At 44.4% G+C, this 18827-nt stretch overlaps 1 protein-coding gene across 1 annotated transcript in view; it reads right to left on the reverse strand.

Annotated features, from left to right (window-relative positions):
- Positions 1-60: 60 nt before the first annotated feature.
- med13a (mediator complex subunit 13a) overlaps positions 61-18827 on the reverse strand; it is a 113608-nt gene continuing 94841 nt past the window's right edge. The window contains exons 18-30 of the mRNA XM_036937417.1: positions 17561-17784; positions 16556-16745; positions 15941-16352; positions 15531-15741; positions 10659-10850; positions 8418-8641; positions 7950-8092; positions 7665-7823; positions 6859-7047; positions 6549-6700; positions 4586-4750; positions 4108-4208; positions 61-1720 (exon numbers count right to left, since the gene is read on the reverse strand). Coding sequence (XP_036793312.1) covers positions 1588-1720; positions 4108-4208; positions 4586-4750; positions 6549-6700; positions 6859-7047; positions 7665-7823; positions 7950-8092; positions 8418-8641; positions 10659-10850; positions 15531-15741; positions 15941-16352; positions 16556-16745; positions 17561-17784 — 2495 coding nt within the window. The 3' untranslated portion in view covers positions 61-1587. The remainder of the gene's footprint in view (positions 1721-4107; positions 4209-4585; positions 4751-6548; positions 6701-6858; positions 7048-7664; positions 7824-7949; positions 8093-8417; positions 8642-10658; positions 10851-15530; positions 15742-15940; positions 16353-16555; positions 16746-17560; positions 17785-18827) is intronic.

Below are 18827 nucleotides of genomic sequence, written 5' to 3' on the forward strand. Positions count from 1 at the left end.
TGCAGTCTTATGCATGAATATGTTGAGGTGTCAGAAGTATGCAAGAGAAGATACATGACATTGGATTTTAGTGAAAGTACAGTTTTATTCCGAACAGGCGAAGATACAAGAGATCAATCTTCCTCTGTGCACAAATAAACACTGCATATCCATGGGCTTCCCTCCATATCCGGTTAAAGTTCATTTACACCACACATTTACTATCACATAGAAGTAAAATAGAGTTGGTCTAAATGCATCCGTAACCACTCAGAAATGGTGTCAAAAAAAATAAACCTCAAAAGCCAATTGGGATTTGTATGGATAAGAAGAGGCATAGTATCCTCGTATATATCAGATTGATTACAGCTGCGCTATCTGTGTAGCGACCATTCATGTAAATTCGCAAGTTCAGGCTGGCTCGCCAGGCTAGCGGTATAGAGGGATGTGCTAAAAAGGACACTGCATATCTGAAAGGATAGGAGCTCTTTTTGCTCTATTCTTTTTTATTCCTCTGTCAAGATCTGTCATCAGACAGGGGTCAAACCTGAGGTCAGCTACATCCAAAAGAAGCCAATGGTTTTCTTCCAAATAATTGCACCTCACAATCCCTCTCCCAGTAAGCAAGAACCACAACAAATGCACAGGTAAAATTGAGTTGACGCACTTTATTCCTAAAACAGAAGCCGCACCACCCATCGCTGGCACGGCATTCATATATAATTATTTATATATATTGCCGTTTATTTTTTTTTTGTCTAAATGTGTGGTATAAAATACTATATATGACAATGTACCTCTTTATTTGAACACAGTGAACTTCATTCAAGTCCTCTGCTGCTACAGCTTAGCTGTAAATCCTCCACGCACAAAGGCATGGACATAATTCTCCAATCTACTTCTTCTGTACATCGTGACAATACAAATATTCTGTCCCCAATACAAAAAATAATACTCTAAAAGCAAACTACTGCGACTTTATTTCATTTTTCTGGGGGGTTTTGTTTGTTTTTTAATTAAGAAGATTACATATATCTTAGACCAATTGCCTTAAAGCAGGAAGGCGATATAAACCTTCAAGATATTTATTATATATAAAAGAGATTAAGACAAATCATACATTTAAAAACTTACAATAAATAAGATAGATGCAGGCATTTCATTTGGATAAAATGTCATCCAAAGGAAAAAAGGGAATTTTTCGGGTCTTAAAACCAAGGATCCATTCAAGTGTTTTGATCACTGAAATGAGACTTGATTTCCAATACTTTACATGTTTCCCAAACGGTTTTGCCACAGTGTTACCATGGCATTACCACAGCAAATACAATGGCAACCGGGATCTCTCTCTTTTTCTCTTGTTCCTGTTATTAGCATCACCCGTTCCAGACATCTCCCTTCTTCTTCTTCCACCACAGTGGTAGGAGCGGACTGAGATGTTTCTATGACCCGTTTCTATTGCCGTCGCTACGGCCAAGGCATTCCTTCCATCCAGCAGCCTTCTCTAATCTACTCCTATTCAAGTCCAGCATCACCCTGCCAGGTTGGAATTTCCTTTGGCATGTCCCCTAATGTTCTCCCCTTCCCCTCCACCCTTTAGGCTATTTGTTACAACATCTTCATGATGAAGTTGTACATCTGGTTGAGCACCACAAAGTGGATGGGCAGACAGGAGCGCCGATCCTGCGTCGCGGGGTCACACGTCAACCAGGAAAGGGCATTGTACTGCTCCAGCACAAATCTACAGAGGGAAGGAGAGAGGAGGAGAGACACGGCATGTGTTATTCACAACGAACACACCTCTCAAAGTGAGCACAAACCTTGAGATCAAGTGGAATACATTACTCTCTCTTTGATAAGCACTTTAGATAGACCAGAAATTGATTGAAAGCATGTCGTAAGATCTTTAATGGCTGAGCCGTGGATGAGATTGACCCTTTGACTGCGGAGTGTATTTGTGACCGCATAATGTGTGGTCTCATTTTTATATCCTCGTGAGGACCTGAAATCCACAAAAGTCCCCACAAGGATGGTAAAACAAAGAAAATTATCCCTCGTGGGGACATTTCCCACATCCCCATGAGGACAAAGGCTATTAAAAGCTTAGGTGTTAGGTTTAGTGTTACGGTTATAATTAGGGTTAGGGGTTAGGGAAAATAGGAATTTGAATGGAAATACATTTCTGTGTATGTGTGTGTTTACTAGGGATGGGAATTTGAATGGAAATACATTTCTGTGTATGTGTGTGTTTACTAGGGATGGGAATTTGAATGGAAATACATTTCTGTGTATGTGTGTGTTTACTAGGGATGGGAATTTGACATTTTATGACTGTTCGAGTATTCACATGTTTTTTTAATCAAATGGAAAAACACATTTTTAGAACACAAGGTCCGTGCTGGAAAAACATACAGTAATTAATTAATTTATCATAACCGTTACGTACATTAGTCAGTATGTGTGTGTAGAGGGAGCGGTCGGAACACAACTGAGTGAATGAGACACGGAGGGGAAAGGACATTTAGGGAGAAGAACAGTGTGATGCTTGGATTGTTTTTTGTTGTTGTTGTTGTGTCCCGCAAATGCACATGTACAAATGGACACTAGAGTCAAAACAAATCAATGTTTTCTTCAAGACAAAATTTCACTTGCCTGTTCGGGCAGCCACAAAGCACATTCCACCAAATAGTTTTACAGTATTTGACGTTCGTTCGAGTACTCAAGTATTCCACCCTAACAGATCCACAGATGATGCAATCTCTATTACACTCTACACGGCCCTTTCCCACCTGGACAAAAGGAACACCTATGTGAGAATGCTATTCATTAACGACAGCTCAGTTCTACACCATAGTACCCTCAAAGCTCATCACTAAGTGAAGGACCCTGGGACTAAACACCTCCCTCTGCAACTGGATTCTGGACTTCCTGACGGGCCACCCCCAGGTGGTAAGGGTAGGCAACAACACATCCGCCAAGCTGATCCTCAACATGGGGGCCCCTCAGGGAGTACAGTCCCCCCCTGTACTCCCTGTTCACTCATGACTGCACAGCCAGGCACGACTCCAACACCATCACTAGGTTTGCAGATGACAACAGTGGTAGGCCTGATCACCGACAACGACGAGACAGCCTATAGGAGGTCAGAGTGTGGTGCCAGATCAACAATCTCTCCCTCAACGTGCTCAAGACAAAGGAGATGATTGTGGACTACAGGAAAAGGAGGACCGAGCACGCCCCCATTCTCAGCGATGGGGCTGTAGAGGAGCCGGTTGAGAGCTTCAAGTTCCTCGGTGTCCACATCACCAACAAACTAACATGGTCCAAACACACCAAGACAGTCGTGAAGAGGGCACGAGAAAACTTATTCTCCCTCAGGAGACTGAAAAGATTTGGCATGGGTCCTCAGATCCTCAAAAGGTTCTACAGCTGCACCATCAAGAGCATCCTGACTGGTTGCATCACTGCCTGGTATGGCAACTGCTCGGCCTCCGACCTCAAGGCACTACAGAGGGTAGGGCGAACGGCCAAGCTTCCTGCCATCCAGGACCTCTATACCAGGCGGTGTCAGAGGAAGGCCTTAAAAATTGTTAAAGACTCCAGCCTCCCTAGTTATAGACTTTTCTCTCCACTACCGCATGAGAAGCTGTACCGGAGAGCCAAGACTAGGTCCAACAGGCTTCTAAACAGCTTCTGCCCCCAAGCCATAAGGCTCCTGAACATCTAGTCAAATGGCTACCCAGACTATTTGCATTGCCCCCCCCCCCCCCCCCCCCCCCCTTTATACTGCTGCAACTCTGTTATTATCTATGCATAGTCACTTTAATAACTCTACCTACATGTACATATTACCTCAATTACCTGGACTAACTGGAGTCCCCGCACATTGACTCTGTACCGGTACCCCCTTGCCTCGCTATTGTTATTTTACCGCTGCTCTTTAATTATTAGTTATTTCTTTATTTCTTATTCATATTTTGGTGGGTATTTATTTACTATTTTGTTTAAACTGCACTGTTGGTTAGGTCTTGTAAGTAAGTATTTCACTGTTGTATTTGGTGAATGTGACAAATAACATTTGATTTGATTTGAATTACTTGATTACTCATGCCCATCCCCAATGTTTACCTGAGTACGTCTGAGGTCTGATTGGAGTCGAGTGGGTGGGAGTGTTTGCTGTGCAGCAGTTCATCTGATTGCACTGAAGACACGTGGAGATGCAGAGAGGCCTGGGGAAAGACAAGACACAAAGGAAGTCAGTGACAGGCCTAGCTAAACCATTCACACAGTAATAACAGAGCAAACAAAAGTCAGTCAATCACTGATATCTGGAGCAAGTGAATACAATCTAGGTTCAAATAAAATGATGTGTTAGTTAACTATGATCGCTTGATACAGAATCTTGTCAGTCCAAAAAATTATTTGAAAAATGAATATTAACAATGACGTCAAAGTGGCATTATACCAGAAGACATGTTATAATCCAGAGCCTGTATTCACAAAGCGTCTCAGACTACAAGAATGTTGATCCTAGATCAGCACTCATACTCTGAGACAATATGAATATGGGCCAAGGAGTATGAGTGCAGATGCCTGACAGATGTACCTTGAGGAAAAGGGGACACTGGTTCTGAGCTTGAGGGCAGGCTGACCAGAACCAGTCAGGCAGTGGGCCGGCTTTGGCTGTGGACACCAAGTAGCCCAGGGCCAGGGGCTGCTGCAGGATGTTAGGAGCTTCATCGTGGGACTCCATCCGGTCTGTACTCTGGCCCTGGAAGGGAAGAGGAGGGGGATGAGTTCATCTCTGGCGTGTAATAATGTACACTGTAAAAGTCTGTTTGGTTTTTCATACATTACAGAACTGTTCAAGAGAACTAAGTAGCACTAGCATTATCAATCCAGGCCAAATCTACTTGATTAAGTTACTTTACTTAAATGTCATCTTTGTGTTCATCTTAAAGGGGCAATCTGCCATTGAAACAATAACAAAATGGTAGCCTGTCACTGTTTTGGTTTAAAGCTGAGGGCTGGAGTAATGGAACTCTCAAATTCATAGACATATGAGCTAATTATACTTTTAACCATGTTTTCTGTTGATACAATGTAAAAAAAATAGTTTGAATTACTCTGTTTACAAAGAAGTGAAACTATCTTATTTATTATTCTGATGGGGGTATCAAATCAAATCAAATTGTATTGGTCAGATACACATAGTTAGCAGATGTTAATGGTCAGATACACATAGTTAGCAGATGTTAATGGTCAGATACACATAGTTAGCAGATGTTAATGGTCAGATACACATAGTTAGCAGATGTTAATGGTCAGATACACATAGTTAGCAGATGTTAATGGTCAGATACACATAGTTAGCAGATGTTAATGGTCAGATACACATAGTTAGCAGATGTTAATGGTCAGATACACATAGTTAGCAGATGTTAATGGTCAGATACACATGGTTAGCAGATGTTAATGCGAGTGTAGCGAAATGCTTGTGCTTCTAGTTCCGACAATGCAGTAATAACCAACAAGTAATCTAACTAACAATTCCACAACTACTACCTTATAGACAAAGGGATAAAGAATATGTACATAAAGATATGAATGAGTGATGGTACAGAACGGCATAGGCAAGATACAGTAGATGGTATCGAGTGCAGTATATACATATGAGATGAGTATGTGAACAAAGTGGCATAGTTAAAGTGGCTAGTGATACATGTATTACATAAAGATGCAGTAGATGATATAGAGTACAGTATATACATATACATATGAGATGAGTAATGTAGAGTATGTAAACATTATATTATATTAAGTGGCATTGTTTAAAGTGCTAGTGATACATTTCCCATCAATTCCCATTATTAAAGTGGCTGGAGTTGAGTCAGTATGTTGGCAGCAGCCACTCAGTTATGGCTGTTTAACAGTCTGATGGCCTTGAGATAGAAGCTGTTTTTCAGTCTCTCGGTCCCAGCTTTGATGCACCTGTACTGACCTCGCCTTCTGGATGATAGCGGGGTGAACAGGCAGTGGCTCGGGTGGTTGTTGTCCTTGATGACATTTAAACTAAGATCATAAGTTATATGCTTCAATAATCAATGGGTATATTTAATTCATTTAAAAGTATGAAAATGGATGCAGCAACTGCAGATTGTGTCACTTCTGTTCCGCTCTTACCCCCCTGGCGTCTGCCCTGCATCACTCACTCTTATCATCCATTACGCACACCTGCCTTCCTTCGTCACGCGCATCAGCGACATGGGACTCACCTGGACTCACTCAGCATCTGTTTATTTCCCCTATATTTGTCAGTTTCCTTGCTCTGTTCCCTGCTGCTGCACTGATGTTTTTCTGTCTGTATTATCCGTTTACTTGCTGTTACCGTCTCGTTCCATGTCCGTTCTGTGTTAAATGTTTTACTTCCTGTACCTGCTTCGTCTCTACAGCGTCATCCATGTGACAGATTGCCCCTTTAAGTTCAAGTTTTTTCCTCATTAAAGTCTGTGCTGGAGAACCTCTCATAGTCTACACAGGTGAGACATGTTGTGGTGTGGTGGGCCTACCTTGCTGCCGTCTCCCCCCTGGTGGTAGTGGCCGCCGGGGGAGTGTACGGGCGAGGTGGTGGGCGAGGCGGGCAGGATATTGATGATGTCGGGGTCCACCAGGTCGTTCTCCTGGTCCAGCAGGTCAAAGATCCCAATGGCGTCCGACCCATCTGGACAGAGGAGAAGAGGAGAGAAACTCAAAAAAACGACTTCTTTCCAATGGACTAAATCAGTTATTTTCAATAAGGTTAATTAAGAAAAAGGTAAGGTCAAAGTTGAGAGTTGAGAGGTGAGGCCAGAGGGGGGAGCAGAGGTACAGTAGACTCACCGGGGATGGGGTTGAAGGCGATATCTATGTTGGTGTCAGTAGTGTAGTTGGAGCTAGCCACCTGGACAAAGGCTGAGGTGGGGAACACCAGGATGTGGGTACAGGATGTGTCCTGAGGAGTGCTCAGCTGGGACGTCTGCATGTTCAGAGTGGTGCTGCGGCCAAACACTGAGCCTGTAGACACAGAGTCTGGAGAGAAAGAGGAAGTCGGGTTCACAATGTGTTCATCTTCATTGAATCTACATTGAACACAGACAGTATACACACAAATGGAAACGGTTGACATCTGCTATAGCTATCATGCATTAATCAGTCAATTAATTAGTAACAACACTTAATTAATGCAGAAAAAATGTAAGTGGTGCCAATAAAAGCAACCTCGATCTTTCAACTGGCCATTATTATTCAGTCCAGTGCTCTATTGTATTTTATAATTATCATTGGATCTGTGGAGTATAACCCACAATGTCTGGGTCAAAGCCAAGTCCTGGGAGAGGAGACATCCATCTCCTTTAACCAAAACCACTGGTCCGGAGGGACCCGTCCAGCCCCTCCTCATATACAGCAGTACACCCATATTATACACCCACAGTATCAATGGTCCATGCCAGTCTCCATCACATCACACAGAAATCAATGGAGTTTGAGAACCAGTGGTTTATGACTGAGAGAACCAGTGGTTTATGGCTGAGAGAAGCACTGTCCTCAGACCCATCAATCTGATAACAACAGGGAGCGACATGCATTATGATAGGCTGCCATCATCCATCAGACACACACACACAAAGGGCTGGAGAACGTAGTACCTGGCATGATGACAAAGGAGCCCTGAGGCTCCATGGCGACTAGGCAAGCGCTAAGGATGCTGGGAGTGTCGGAGGCAGAGATGCCACACATACGACACACCTCCTTGAGACGGCGACTCAGAGACTGCAGGTTCCTCCTGCTCAACAGAATACTCCAGTCTGGAACCGAGGCAGAAAGGAAAGAGAGAGAGGGGAAGAGAGAGAGAGATGAGTGAGTGAACGAGTAAGACAAAATAAACGCCAGAAAATAAACGTTTAACAGTAAAATAGAAGGCTCCACCTCACCTTTCAACTCGCCATGTCCCATTCTGCCCAGTCGACCAATCACCACCCTCCATGGCACTGATGTCATCTGCACCAGCCCCAAGCACCAATCCCACAGCTTCTGCAGGCCCGACCTCCGGGCAGAGCCTTTTTTCCTCCGCGCTCTATGTCGAAACAAAAACACACACACACACACACATTCTGTCACACACTGAACATTTAACACAACACGTATTACTACAGATCACTAGAGTTGCCAGATTGGAAGGAAAGTTGTAGATTGTTGACCTTGCAATATTCATTACTACACTTCATTACTAGACAGTTTTCATCATTACCTGGTATATCGTAAAAAAACAAAAACTCAATGCAAAACAAACATCGTTTTGCTTAAAAAAAAACAACTGCTAGCTGCAATAGCCTGCCATTTGTAATGCTCTGCTCGAGGTTGGCTGACGCTAGATGGTGGTGAGGATGATGTGGTCCCACCTGTTGGGCACATCGATGCTGATGATGCAGGTCTCCAGCAGCTCTCCGTACAGGTCGGTGCAGGTGGCCAGGAGCCAGCGCTGGTCGTGGGACAGGCAGTAGCCCACAAACAGCACGTTGTACTTTTGAGAGGCCTCCCCAAACGTCTCCCCCAGCTCTGTCTGCTTGTCCTTGGTCGGCGCCAGGATGAACGGAGGCGTGTATAGCCGCAAACACTCTGGTCTCTGTTGGGCGATGAGAGAGGGGTCAAAGGTTAGGGGTTATACAAGGGTCATGTTTATTAGGTAAAACATGTTTTTAAACTGGGATGTACTACTTAAATTTGTCAAATAACTATGATATCTTTTTGTTTTCCATTGCAACATGTTTGGGTACATTGTGCCCTCCTGAACACAATTCAGGACTTAAATCTATCTACTCCAGGACTAGAAAGACACATGAGAATCACTGAGTTGGTTAGTCGGCTGAGCCAACATTCCAAAAGTGTCACTACTGTTGTCCCCTCTCCCCACCCAAATCCCTGAAGAGATGACATTTATCCAGCTTGCTAAGTAGCTCAGCGTTAGTCTCTAGTACCCACTCCACTCCACTGTGTACAGGGGGAAATGCAATGTAGTGGCTGGCTGGCCTGAGAGAGTTAAATAGGATTGGGTGCCAGTCTAGGGCCTCTCCCTGTCTAAACCTGCAGCCTGGAATCCATTAGGGAGGTCTCAGGGAGCTAGCCAAGCAGATAATGGAAAGAAAACTGGAGAGAAGGAAGAGGGTTATACGTTCGACTGGTCTTGTTCCAGGACTAAGGGGGTTAGTATAACCCTCTCTCCAGCTCAGTGCTCCCTCTCTTGCTGGCACACTACACATGGCCAGAGCAGAGGGCAGAGGTGGAGATGGCTGGAGAGCAGAGGGCTGGAGAGCAGAGGGCTGGAGGGCAGAGGGCTGGAGGGCAGAGGGCTGGAGAGCAGAGGGCTGGAGAGCAGAGGGCTGGAGAGCAGAGGGCTGGAGAGCAGAGGGCTGGAGAGCAGAGGGCTGAGGAGCAGAGGGCTGGAGAGCAGAGGGCTGGAGAGCAGAGGGCTGGAGAGCAGAGGGCTGAGGAGCAGAGGGCTGGAGAGCAGAGGGCTGGAGAGCAGAGGGCTGGAGAGCAGAGGGCTGGAGAGCAGAGGGCTGGAGAGCAGAGGGCTGAGGAGCAGAGGGCTGGAGAGCAGAGGGCTGGAGAGCAGAGGGCTGGAGAGCAGAGGGCTGAGGAGCAGAGGGCTGGAGAGCAGAGGGCTGGAGAGCAGAGGGCTGGAGAGCAGAGGGCTGGAGAGCAGAGGGCTGTGGAGCAGAGGGCTGTGGAGCAGAGGGCTGGAGAGCAGAGGGCTGTGGAGCAGAGGGCTGAGGAGCAGAGGGCTGGAGAGCAGAGGGCTGGAGAGCAGAGGGTTGGAGAGCAGAGGGCTGGAGAGCAGAGGGCTGGAGAGCAGAGGGCTGGAGAGCAGAGGGCTGGAGAGCAGAGGGCTGGAGAGCAGAGGGCTGGAGAGCAGAGGGCTGTGGAGCAGAGGGCTGTGGAGCAGAGGGCTGGAGAGCAGAGGGCTGTGGAGCAGAGGGCTGAGGAGCAGAGGGCTGGAGAGCAGAGGGCTGGAGAGCAGAGGGTTGGAGAGCAGAGGGCTGGAGAGCAGAGGGCTGGAGAGCAGAGGGCTTGAGAGCAGAAGGCTGGAGAGCAGAGGGCTGGAGAGCAGAGGGCTGGAGGGCAGAGGGCTGGAGAGCAGAGGGCTGAGGAACAGAGGGCTGGAGAGCAGAGGGCTGGAGAGCAGAGGGCTGGAGAGCAGAGGGCTGAAGAGCAGAGGGCTGAGGAGCAGAGGGCTGGAGGGCAGAGGGCTAGAGAGCAGAGGGCTGGAGAGCAGAGGGCTGGAGAGCAGAGGGCTGGAGAGCAGAGGGCTGAGGAGCAGAGGGCTGGAGAGCAGAGGGCTGGAGAGCAGAGGGCTGGAGGGCAGAGGGCTGGAGGGCAGAGGGCTGAGGAGCAGAGGGCTGGAGAGCAGAGGGCTGGAGAGCAGAGGGCTGGAGAGCAGAGGGCTGGTTTACTGCTCTCCCTGCCACTTCATTCATCCATTCAAGTCGATGCTTTCCTACAACTGGTTTCCCCACTCTAAATCAAATCACTGATTCAGACACAGCTGTCCCTGTGGTCCAGACATGCCAATCTCTGGTGATAAAGCTGCATATTAGTTAGGATCATGTCAGGATAAAGTTGGTCAGTGATGAGTTGTGTACCTCTGGGCTCTTCAGTGCAGTGTCGATGGCCAGGCCAGGGCCGAAGCCGGTTAGTGACTTGACGTTGGTGGATCCGGGGAGGGGCCGCCTGCACTGGGAGAACACTGAGAAGGCCAGGGACTTGAGGTGTTGAGCGTAGATATGACGCTCCTCGCTCCTCACCGGCTGGAGCAGGTACTGGCACGGGATGATCTGAGAGGTGGATACCAGCAGGTCAGCATACAGCGCTGATAAAACTACTGTACATTATATACAACGCTGATAAAACTACTGTACATTATGTACAACGCTGATAAAACTACTGTACATTATATACAACGCTGATAAAACTACTGTACATTATATACAACGCTGATAAAACTACTGTACATTATGTACATTATATACAACGCTGATAAAACTACTGTACATTATATACAGCGCTGATAAAACTACTGTACATTATGTACAACGCTGATAAAACTACTGTACATTATATACAACGCTGATAAAACTACTGTACATTATATACAACGCTGATAAAACTACTGTACATTATGTACATTATATACAACGCTGATAAAACTACTGTACATTATATACAGCGCTGATAAAACTACTGTACATTACATACAACGCTGATAAAACTACTGTACATTATATACAACGCTGATAAAACTACTGTACATTATATACAACGCTGATAAAACTACTGTACATTATATACAACGCTGATAAAACTACTGTACATTATATACAACGCCGATAAAACTACTGTACATTATATACAGCGCTGATAAAACTACTGTACATTATATACAACGCTGATAAAACTACTGTACATTATATACAACGCTGATAAAACTACTGTACATTATATACAACGCTGATAAAACTACTGTACATTATATACAACGCTGATAAAACTACTGTACATTATATACAACGCTGATAAAACTACTGTACATTATATACAACGCTGATAAAACTACTGTACATTATATACAGCGCTGATAAAACTACTGTACATTATATACAGCGCTGATAAAACTACTGTACATTATATACAGCGCTGATAAAACTACTGTACATTATATACAGCGCTGATAAAACTACTGTACATTATATACAACGCTGATAAAACTACTGTACATTATATACAGCGCTGATAAAACTACTGTACATTATATACAGCGCTGATAAAACTACTGTACATTATATACAGCGCTGATAAAACTACTGTACATTATATACAGCGCTGATAAAACTACTGTACATTATATACAGCGCTGATAAAACTACTGTACATTATATACAACGCTGATAAAACTACTGTACATTATATACAGCGCTGATAAAACTACTGTACATTATATACAACGCTGATAAAACTACTGTACATTATATACAGCGCTGATAAAACTACTGTACATTATATACAACGCTGATAAAACTACTGTACATTATATACAACGCTGATAAAACTACTGTACATTATGTACATTATATACAACGCTGATAAAACTACTGTACATTATATACAACGCTGATAAAACTACTGTACATTATATACAACGCTGATAAAACTACTGTACATTATATACAGCGCTGATAAAACTACTGTACATTATATACAACGCTGATAAAACTACTGTACATTATATACAGCGCTGATAAAACTACTGTACATTATATACAGTGCTGATAAACCTACTGTACATTATATACAACGCTGATAAAACTACTGTACATTATTTACAACGCTGATAAAACTACTGTACATTATATACAACGCTGATAAAACTACTGTACATTATATACAACGCTGATAAAACTACTGTGCATTATATACAACGCTGATAAAACTACTGTACATTACATACAACGCTGATAAAAGTACTGTACATTATATACAACGCTGATAAAACTACTGTACATTATATACAACGCTGATAAAACTACTGTACATTATATACAACGCTGATAAAACTACTGTACATTACATACAACGCTGATAAAACTACTGTACATTATATACAACGCTGATAAAACTACTGTACATTATATACAACGCTGATAAAACTACTGTACATTATATACAACGCTGATAAAACTACTGTTCATTATATACAACGCTGATAAAACTACTGTACATTATATACAGCGCTGATAAAACTACTGTACATTATATACAGTGCTGATAAAACTACTGTACATTATTTACAACGCTGATAAAACTACTGTACATTATATACAACGCTGATAAAACTACTGTACATTACATACAACGCTGATAAAACTACTGTACATTACATACAACGCTGATAAAACTACTGTACATTACATACAACGCTGATAAAACTACTGTACATTATTTACAACGCTGATAAAACTACTGTACATTACATACAACGCTGATAAAACTACTGTACATTACATACAACGCTGATAAAACTACTGTACATTATGTACATTATATACAACGCTGATAAAACTACTGTACATTATTTACAACGCTGATAAAACTACTGTACATTACATACAACGCTAATAAAACTACTGTACATTACATACAACGCTGATAAAACTACTGTACATTATATACAACGCTGATAAAACTACTGTACATTATATACAACGCTGATAAAACTACTGTACATTATATACAACGCTGATAAAACTACTGTACATTATATACAACGCTGATAAAACTACTGTACATTACATACAACGCTGATAAAACTACTGTACATTATATACAACGCTGATAAAACTACTGTACATTACATACAACGCTGATAAAACTACTGTACATTATATACAACGCTGATAAAACTACTGTACATTATATACAACGCTGATAAAACTACTGTACATTATATACAACGCTGATAAAACTACTGTACATTATGTACATTATATACAACGCTGATAAAACTACTGTACATTATATACAGCGCTGATAAAACTACTGTACATTATGTACAACGCTGATAAAACTACTGTACATTACATACAACGCTGATAAAACTACTGTACATTATATACAACGCTGATAAAACTACTGTACATTATATACAACGCTGATAAAACTACTGTACATTACATACAACGCTAATAAAACTACTGTACATTATATACAACGCTGATAAAACTACTGTACATTACATACAACGCTGATAAAACTACTGTACATTATATACAACGCTGATAAAACTACTGTACATTACATACAACGCTGATAATACTACTGTACATTATATACAACGCTGATAAAACTACTGTACATTATATACAGCGCTGATAAAACTACTGTACATTATATACAACGCTGATAAAACTACTGTACATTATTTACAACGCTGATAAAACTACTGTACATTATATACAACGCTGATAAAACTACTGTACATTACATACAACGCTGATAAAACTACTGTACATTATATACAGCGCTGATAAAACTACTGTACATTATATACAACGCTGATAAAACTACTGTACATTATATACAACGCTGATAAAACTACTGTACATTATTTACAACGCTGATAAAACTACTGTACATTACATACAACGCTGATAAAACTACTGTACATTACATACAACGCTGATAAAACTACTGTACATTACATACAACGCTGATAAAACTACTGTACATTACATACAACGCTGATAAAACTACTGTACATTATTTACAACGCTGATAAAACTACTGTACATTATATACAACGCTGATAAAACTACTGTACATTATATACAACGCTGATAAAACTACTGTACATTATATACAGTGCTGATAAAACTACTGTACATTATATACAACGCTGATAAAACTACTGTACATTATATACAACGCCGATAAAACTACTGTACATTATATACAGCGCTGATAAAACTACTGTACATTATATACAACGCTGATAAAACTACTGTACATTATATACAGCGCTGATAAAACTACTGTACATTATATACAGCGCCCTGTTCTGTCTTCTTTCATACTGATTGTCCCGTCTGACATCTTTAGCAGTAAAGCAAAGTCTTGGCAAATGTTAGTGATAGTTTATTCTAAATAAACAGACACTTCTTGACAATGCCAGACACAATATTTCATCAACACACACAGGTTTCCTGAGGTTTCCTGTACAGAGACAGAGTTGTGTTGAGGTAACCTGTACAGAGACAGAGTTGTGTTGTGTTGAGGTTACCTGTACAGAGACAGAGTTGTGTTGAGGTTACCTGTACAGAGACAGAGTTGTGTTGAGGTTACCTGTACATAGACAGAGTTGTGTTGAGGTTACCTGTACAGAGACAGAGTTGTGTTGAGGTTACCTGTACAGAGACAGAGTTGTGTTGAGGTTACCTGTACAGAGACAGAGTTGTGTTGAGGTTACCTGTACAGAGACAGAGTTGTGTTGAGGTTACCTGTACAGAGACAGAGTTGTGTTGAGGTTACCTGTACAGAGACAGAGTTGTGTGGAGGTTACCTGTACAGAGACAGAGTTGTGTTGAGGTTACCTGTACAGAGACAGAGTTGTGTTGAGGTTACCTGTACAGAGACAGAGTTGTGTTGAGGTTACCTGTACAGAGACAGAGTTGTGTTGAGGTTACCTGTACAGAGACAGAGTTGTGTTGAGGTTACCTGTACAGAGACAGACTTGTGTTGAGGTTACCTGTACAGAGACAGAGTTGTGTTGAGGTTACCTGTACAGAGACAGACTTGTGTTGAGGTTACCTGTACAGAGACAGAGTTGTGTTGAGGTTACCTGTACAGAGACAGAGTTGTGTTGAGGTTACCTGTACAGAGACAGAGTTGTGTTGAGGTTACCTGTACAGAGACAGAGTTGTGTTGAGGTTACCTGTACAGAGACAGACTTGTGTTGAGGTTACCTGTACAGAGACAGCGTTGCGGATGTGTGGTGGGAGGAACTGGAGCATCTCCAGGTAGCAGCGCAGCAGTCCCAGGGTCCACACACTGGACCCCGCCTCAGGCTCCTCATAGGTGAAGGGGTCCACAATGTACACCACGATGGCCGGGGGGTATGTGATGGCGTGAGACTCTCCGTCCGTCGGCACACCCACCTTCTCTCGCTCCATGGTGCTAGAGAGGGGGACAAGAGCGAGAGGGGAGTTAGGACGAGGAATGGGGATTCCCTCCAGGCACTGTGTGTGTGTGTGTGTGTGTGTGTGTGTGTGTGTGTGTGTGTGTGTGTGTGTGTGTGTGTGTGTGTGTGTGTGTGTGTGTGTGTGTGTGTGTGTGTGTACATATGAGTGAATGCGGACCCTGGTGTTGTAGCTACCTCTCTAGGGGTTCAGTGGGTGCCTGGCTGGCTGAGTCCCCCCCGGGGAGTCCTGTGTTCTGCTGGCCCAGCTGCCCTCCCTGGGTGCCACCATCCAGGCCCTGGTTCTGCAAGCCCATGGTCCCAAAGGGAGGGAAAGAGCTGGGCTTGGCAGACTGCATCCCGCTGCTGGGCAGGCTCCCTGATGATGCCGCGCTGTTGGCACTGTTGGCTACACCCGTGCTGTTGCTAGGCACGCTGCCGCTGCTGTTGGGGAGGGAGGGGCCTCCGGGGGTCACTGAGTTTTGGGGGCCAGTCGAGGTGGTGGTGGAGGAGCCGGAGGATTGCATGGATGAGGATTGGCTGGAGGCAGGAGGGGGTGTGGGCTGTGCGAGGAGGGAGCTGTGTAAAGGCTGCGCAGCGAGGTATGGAGCTGAGGAGAGAGACAGGAGCAGAAAGCACAGGTTAACAGTAGTCAAACAACCTTTAACACAATCTCATTCATAAGCTATGTGAACGACCTCGCATTAGACTTTAGAAACCAATATATATATAGAAAATAGAAACCATGTTGTAAAACCATGTTCTTGGCAATATGGGCATGGGAGGTCCGACCGTGTAGTCACCGGAACCTACCAAGGTCGTAGCGGCAGACTTGAGCGTAAAGCTTGAGCTTGGCGAAGGCGTCGCTGTTACCGCTGGCAGCCTTAAGGAACCAATCGCTGACAGGCTGCTCTGCCAGCTTCTTGGCGGCCGCTCCACCCACTCTCACTATGCCGTCCGGGTGGTCTTTTGAGATGGGGCGGTGTTGGCCCAGACGACATGACTGCAGGGCACATGGAGAGCGGGGGTAGGGATGGAAGGAGAAGAAGGAGGGAGGGAGGGAAAGAGAGGAGGGATGGCAGAATGGTTAGACAACAGCACAGGAACGAACAATGTATGTCGAGGTAGACAGTCCAATAAGGAATGGTACAGAACTGAAGGAGACAGGCTATTGTTTCTGTCATCAATACGTAGGCTGGGATAGCAAGGTATGGTTCCATTTCATTCAATAATTGAAAAGTGCCCTTTGTTTTCAATTAGGAGTTTTTCTATTTATCACGCTGACATTTCAATTCACTTCCCAAAATGTCATATCCTCTTAACTCCCAACTCCTATGGTCATGTCCTCTTAACTCCCAACTCCTATGGTCATGTCCTCTTAACTCCCAACTCCTATGGTCATGTCCTCTTAACTCCCAACTCCTATGGTCATATCCTCTTAACTCCCAACTCCTATGGTCATATCCTCTTAACTCCCAACTGCTATGGTCATATCCTCTTAACTCCCAACTCCTATGGTCATGTCCTCTTAACTCCCAACTCCTATGGTCATATCCTCTTAACTCCCAACTCCTATGGTCATATCCTCTTAACTCCAAACTCCTATGGTCATATCCTCTTAACTCCCAACTGCTATGGTCATATCCTCTTAACTCCCAACTCCTATGGTCATATGCTCTTAACTCCCAACTCCTATGGTCATTTTCATGATTTAAAAAAAAATTTCCTGAAGAAAAACGTCTTGCTTCAGCTCTCCAAAGATGCCCCATCTCTTGCATGGTCCATGGACATTAGCGTTGTAACGTTCTCCAGCCTTACTTCGTAGACGGCGGTGAGGTCCCTGAAGAAGTTCTTGGCCCCCTGGAGCAGGGCCTCGTTGTCGGGACAGACCACCAGATAGCCCACGTCCCTGTGGGAGCCGAAGGGGTCCAGCAGCAGCTTCTCCCAGTAGGGCAGGCCGAAGGGCGACAGCACCACAAAGTCATACTCAAAACCCACCAGGAAGGTAGGGATGGGCAGGGGCTCAGGAGACTCATCTGTGCCTGATGAAAGGAAAAAGGAGGGAGGGGGAGGAGAAGGAAGGATGCAGGAAGAGAGAGGCAGGAGAGAGAAGAGAAGGTGAAGAGATGAGTAGGGGAGCAGGAGTGAGGAGTGGAGAGGTATAAGAGAAGGTGAAGAGGAGGAGAGGAGCAGGAGTGAGGAGTGGAGAGGTATAAGAGAAGAAGAAGAGATGAGTAGGGGAGCAGGAGTGAGGAGTGGAGAGGTATAAGAGAAGGTGAAGAGATGAGTAGGGGAGCAGGAGTGTGGAGTGGAGAGGTATGAGAGAAGGTGAAGAGGAGGAGAGGGGCAGGGGTGAGGAGTGGAGAGGTATAAGAGAAGAAGAAGAGATGAGTAGGGGAGCAGGAGTGAGGAGTGGAGAGGTATAAGAGAAGGTGAAGAGATGAGTAGGGGAGCAGGAGTGTGGAGTGGAGAGGTATGAGAGAAGGTGAAGAGGAGGAGAGGGGCAGGGGTGAGGAGTGGAGAGGTATAAGAGAAGGTGAAGAGGAGGAGAGGAGCAGGGGTGAGGAGTGGAGAGGTATAAGAGAAGGAGAAGAGGAGGAGAGGAGCAGGAGTGAGGAGTGGAGAGGTATAAGAGAAGGAGAAGAGGAGGAGAGGAGCAGGAGTGAGGAGTGGAGAGGTATAAGAGAAGGAGAAGAGATGAGTAGGGAGCAGGAGTGAGGAGTGGAGAGGTATAAGAGAAGGAGAAGAGATGAGTAGGGAGCAGGAGTGAGGAGTGGAGAGGTATAAGAGAAGGAGAAGAGGAGGAGAGGAGCAGGAGTGAGGAGTGGAGAGGTATAAGAGAAGGTGAAGAGGAGCAGGAGTGAGGAGTGGAGAGGTATAAGAGAAGGTGAAGAGGAGGAGAGGAGCAGGATTGAGGAGTGGAGAGGTATAAGAGAAGGAGAAGAGGAGGAGAGGAGCAGGAGTGAGGAGTGGAGAGGTATAAGAGAAGGAGAAGAGGAGGAGAGGAGCAGGAGTGAGGAGTGGAGAGGTATAAGAGAAGGAGAAGAGATGAGTAGGGAGCAGGAGTGAGGAGTGGAGAGGTATA

This window comes from Oncorhynchus mykiss, chromosome 12 (assembly GCF_013265735.2).
Source record: "Oncorhynchus mykiss isolate Arlee chromosome 12, USDA_OmykA_1.1, whole genome shotgun sequence".
Taxonomy (NCBI): domain Eukaryota; kingdom Metazoa; phylum Chordata; class Actinopteri; order Salmoniformes; family Salmonidae; genus Oncorhynchus; species Oncorhynchus mykiss.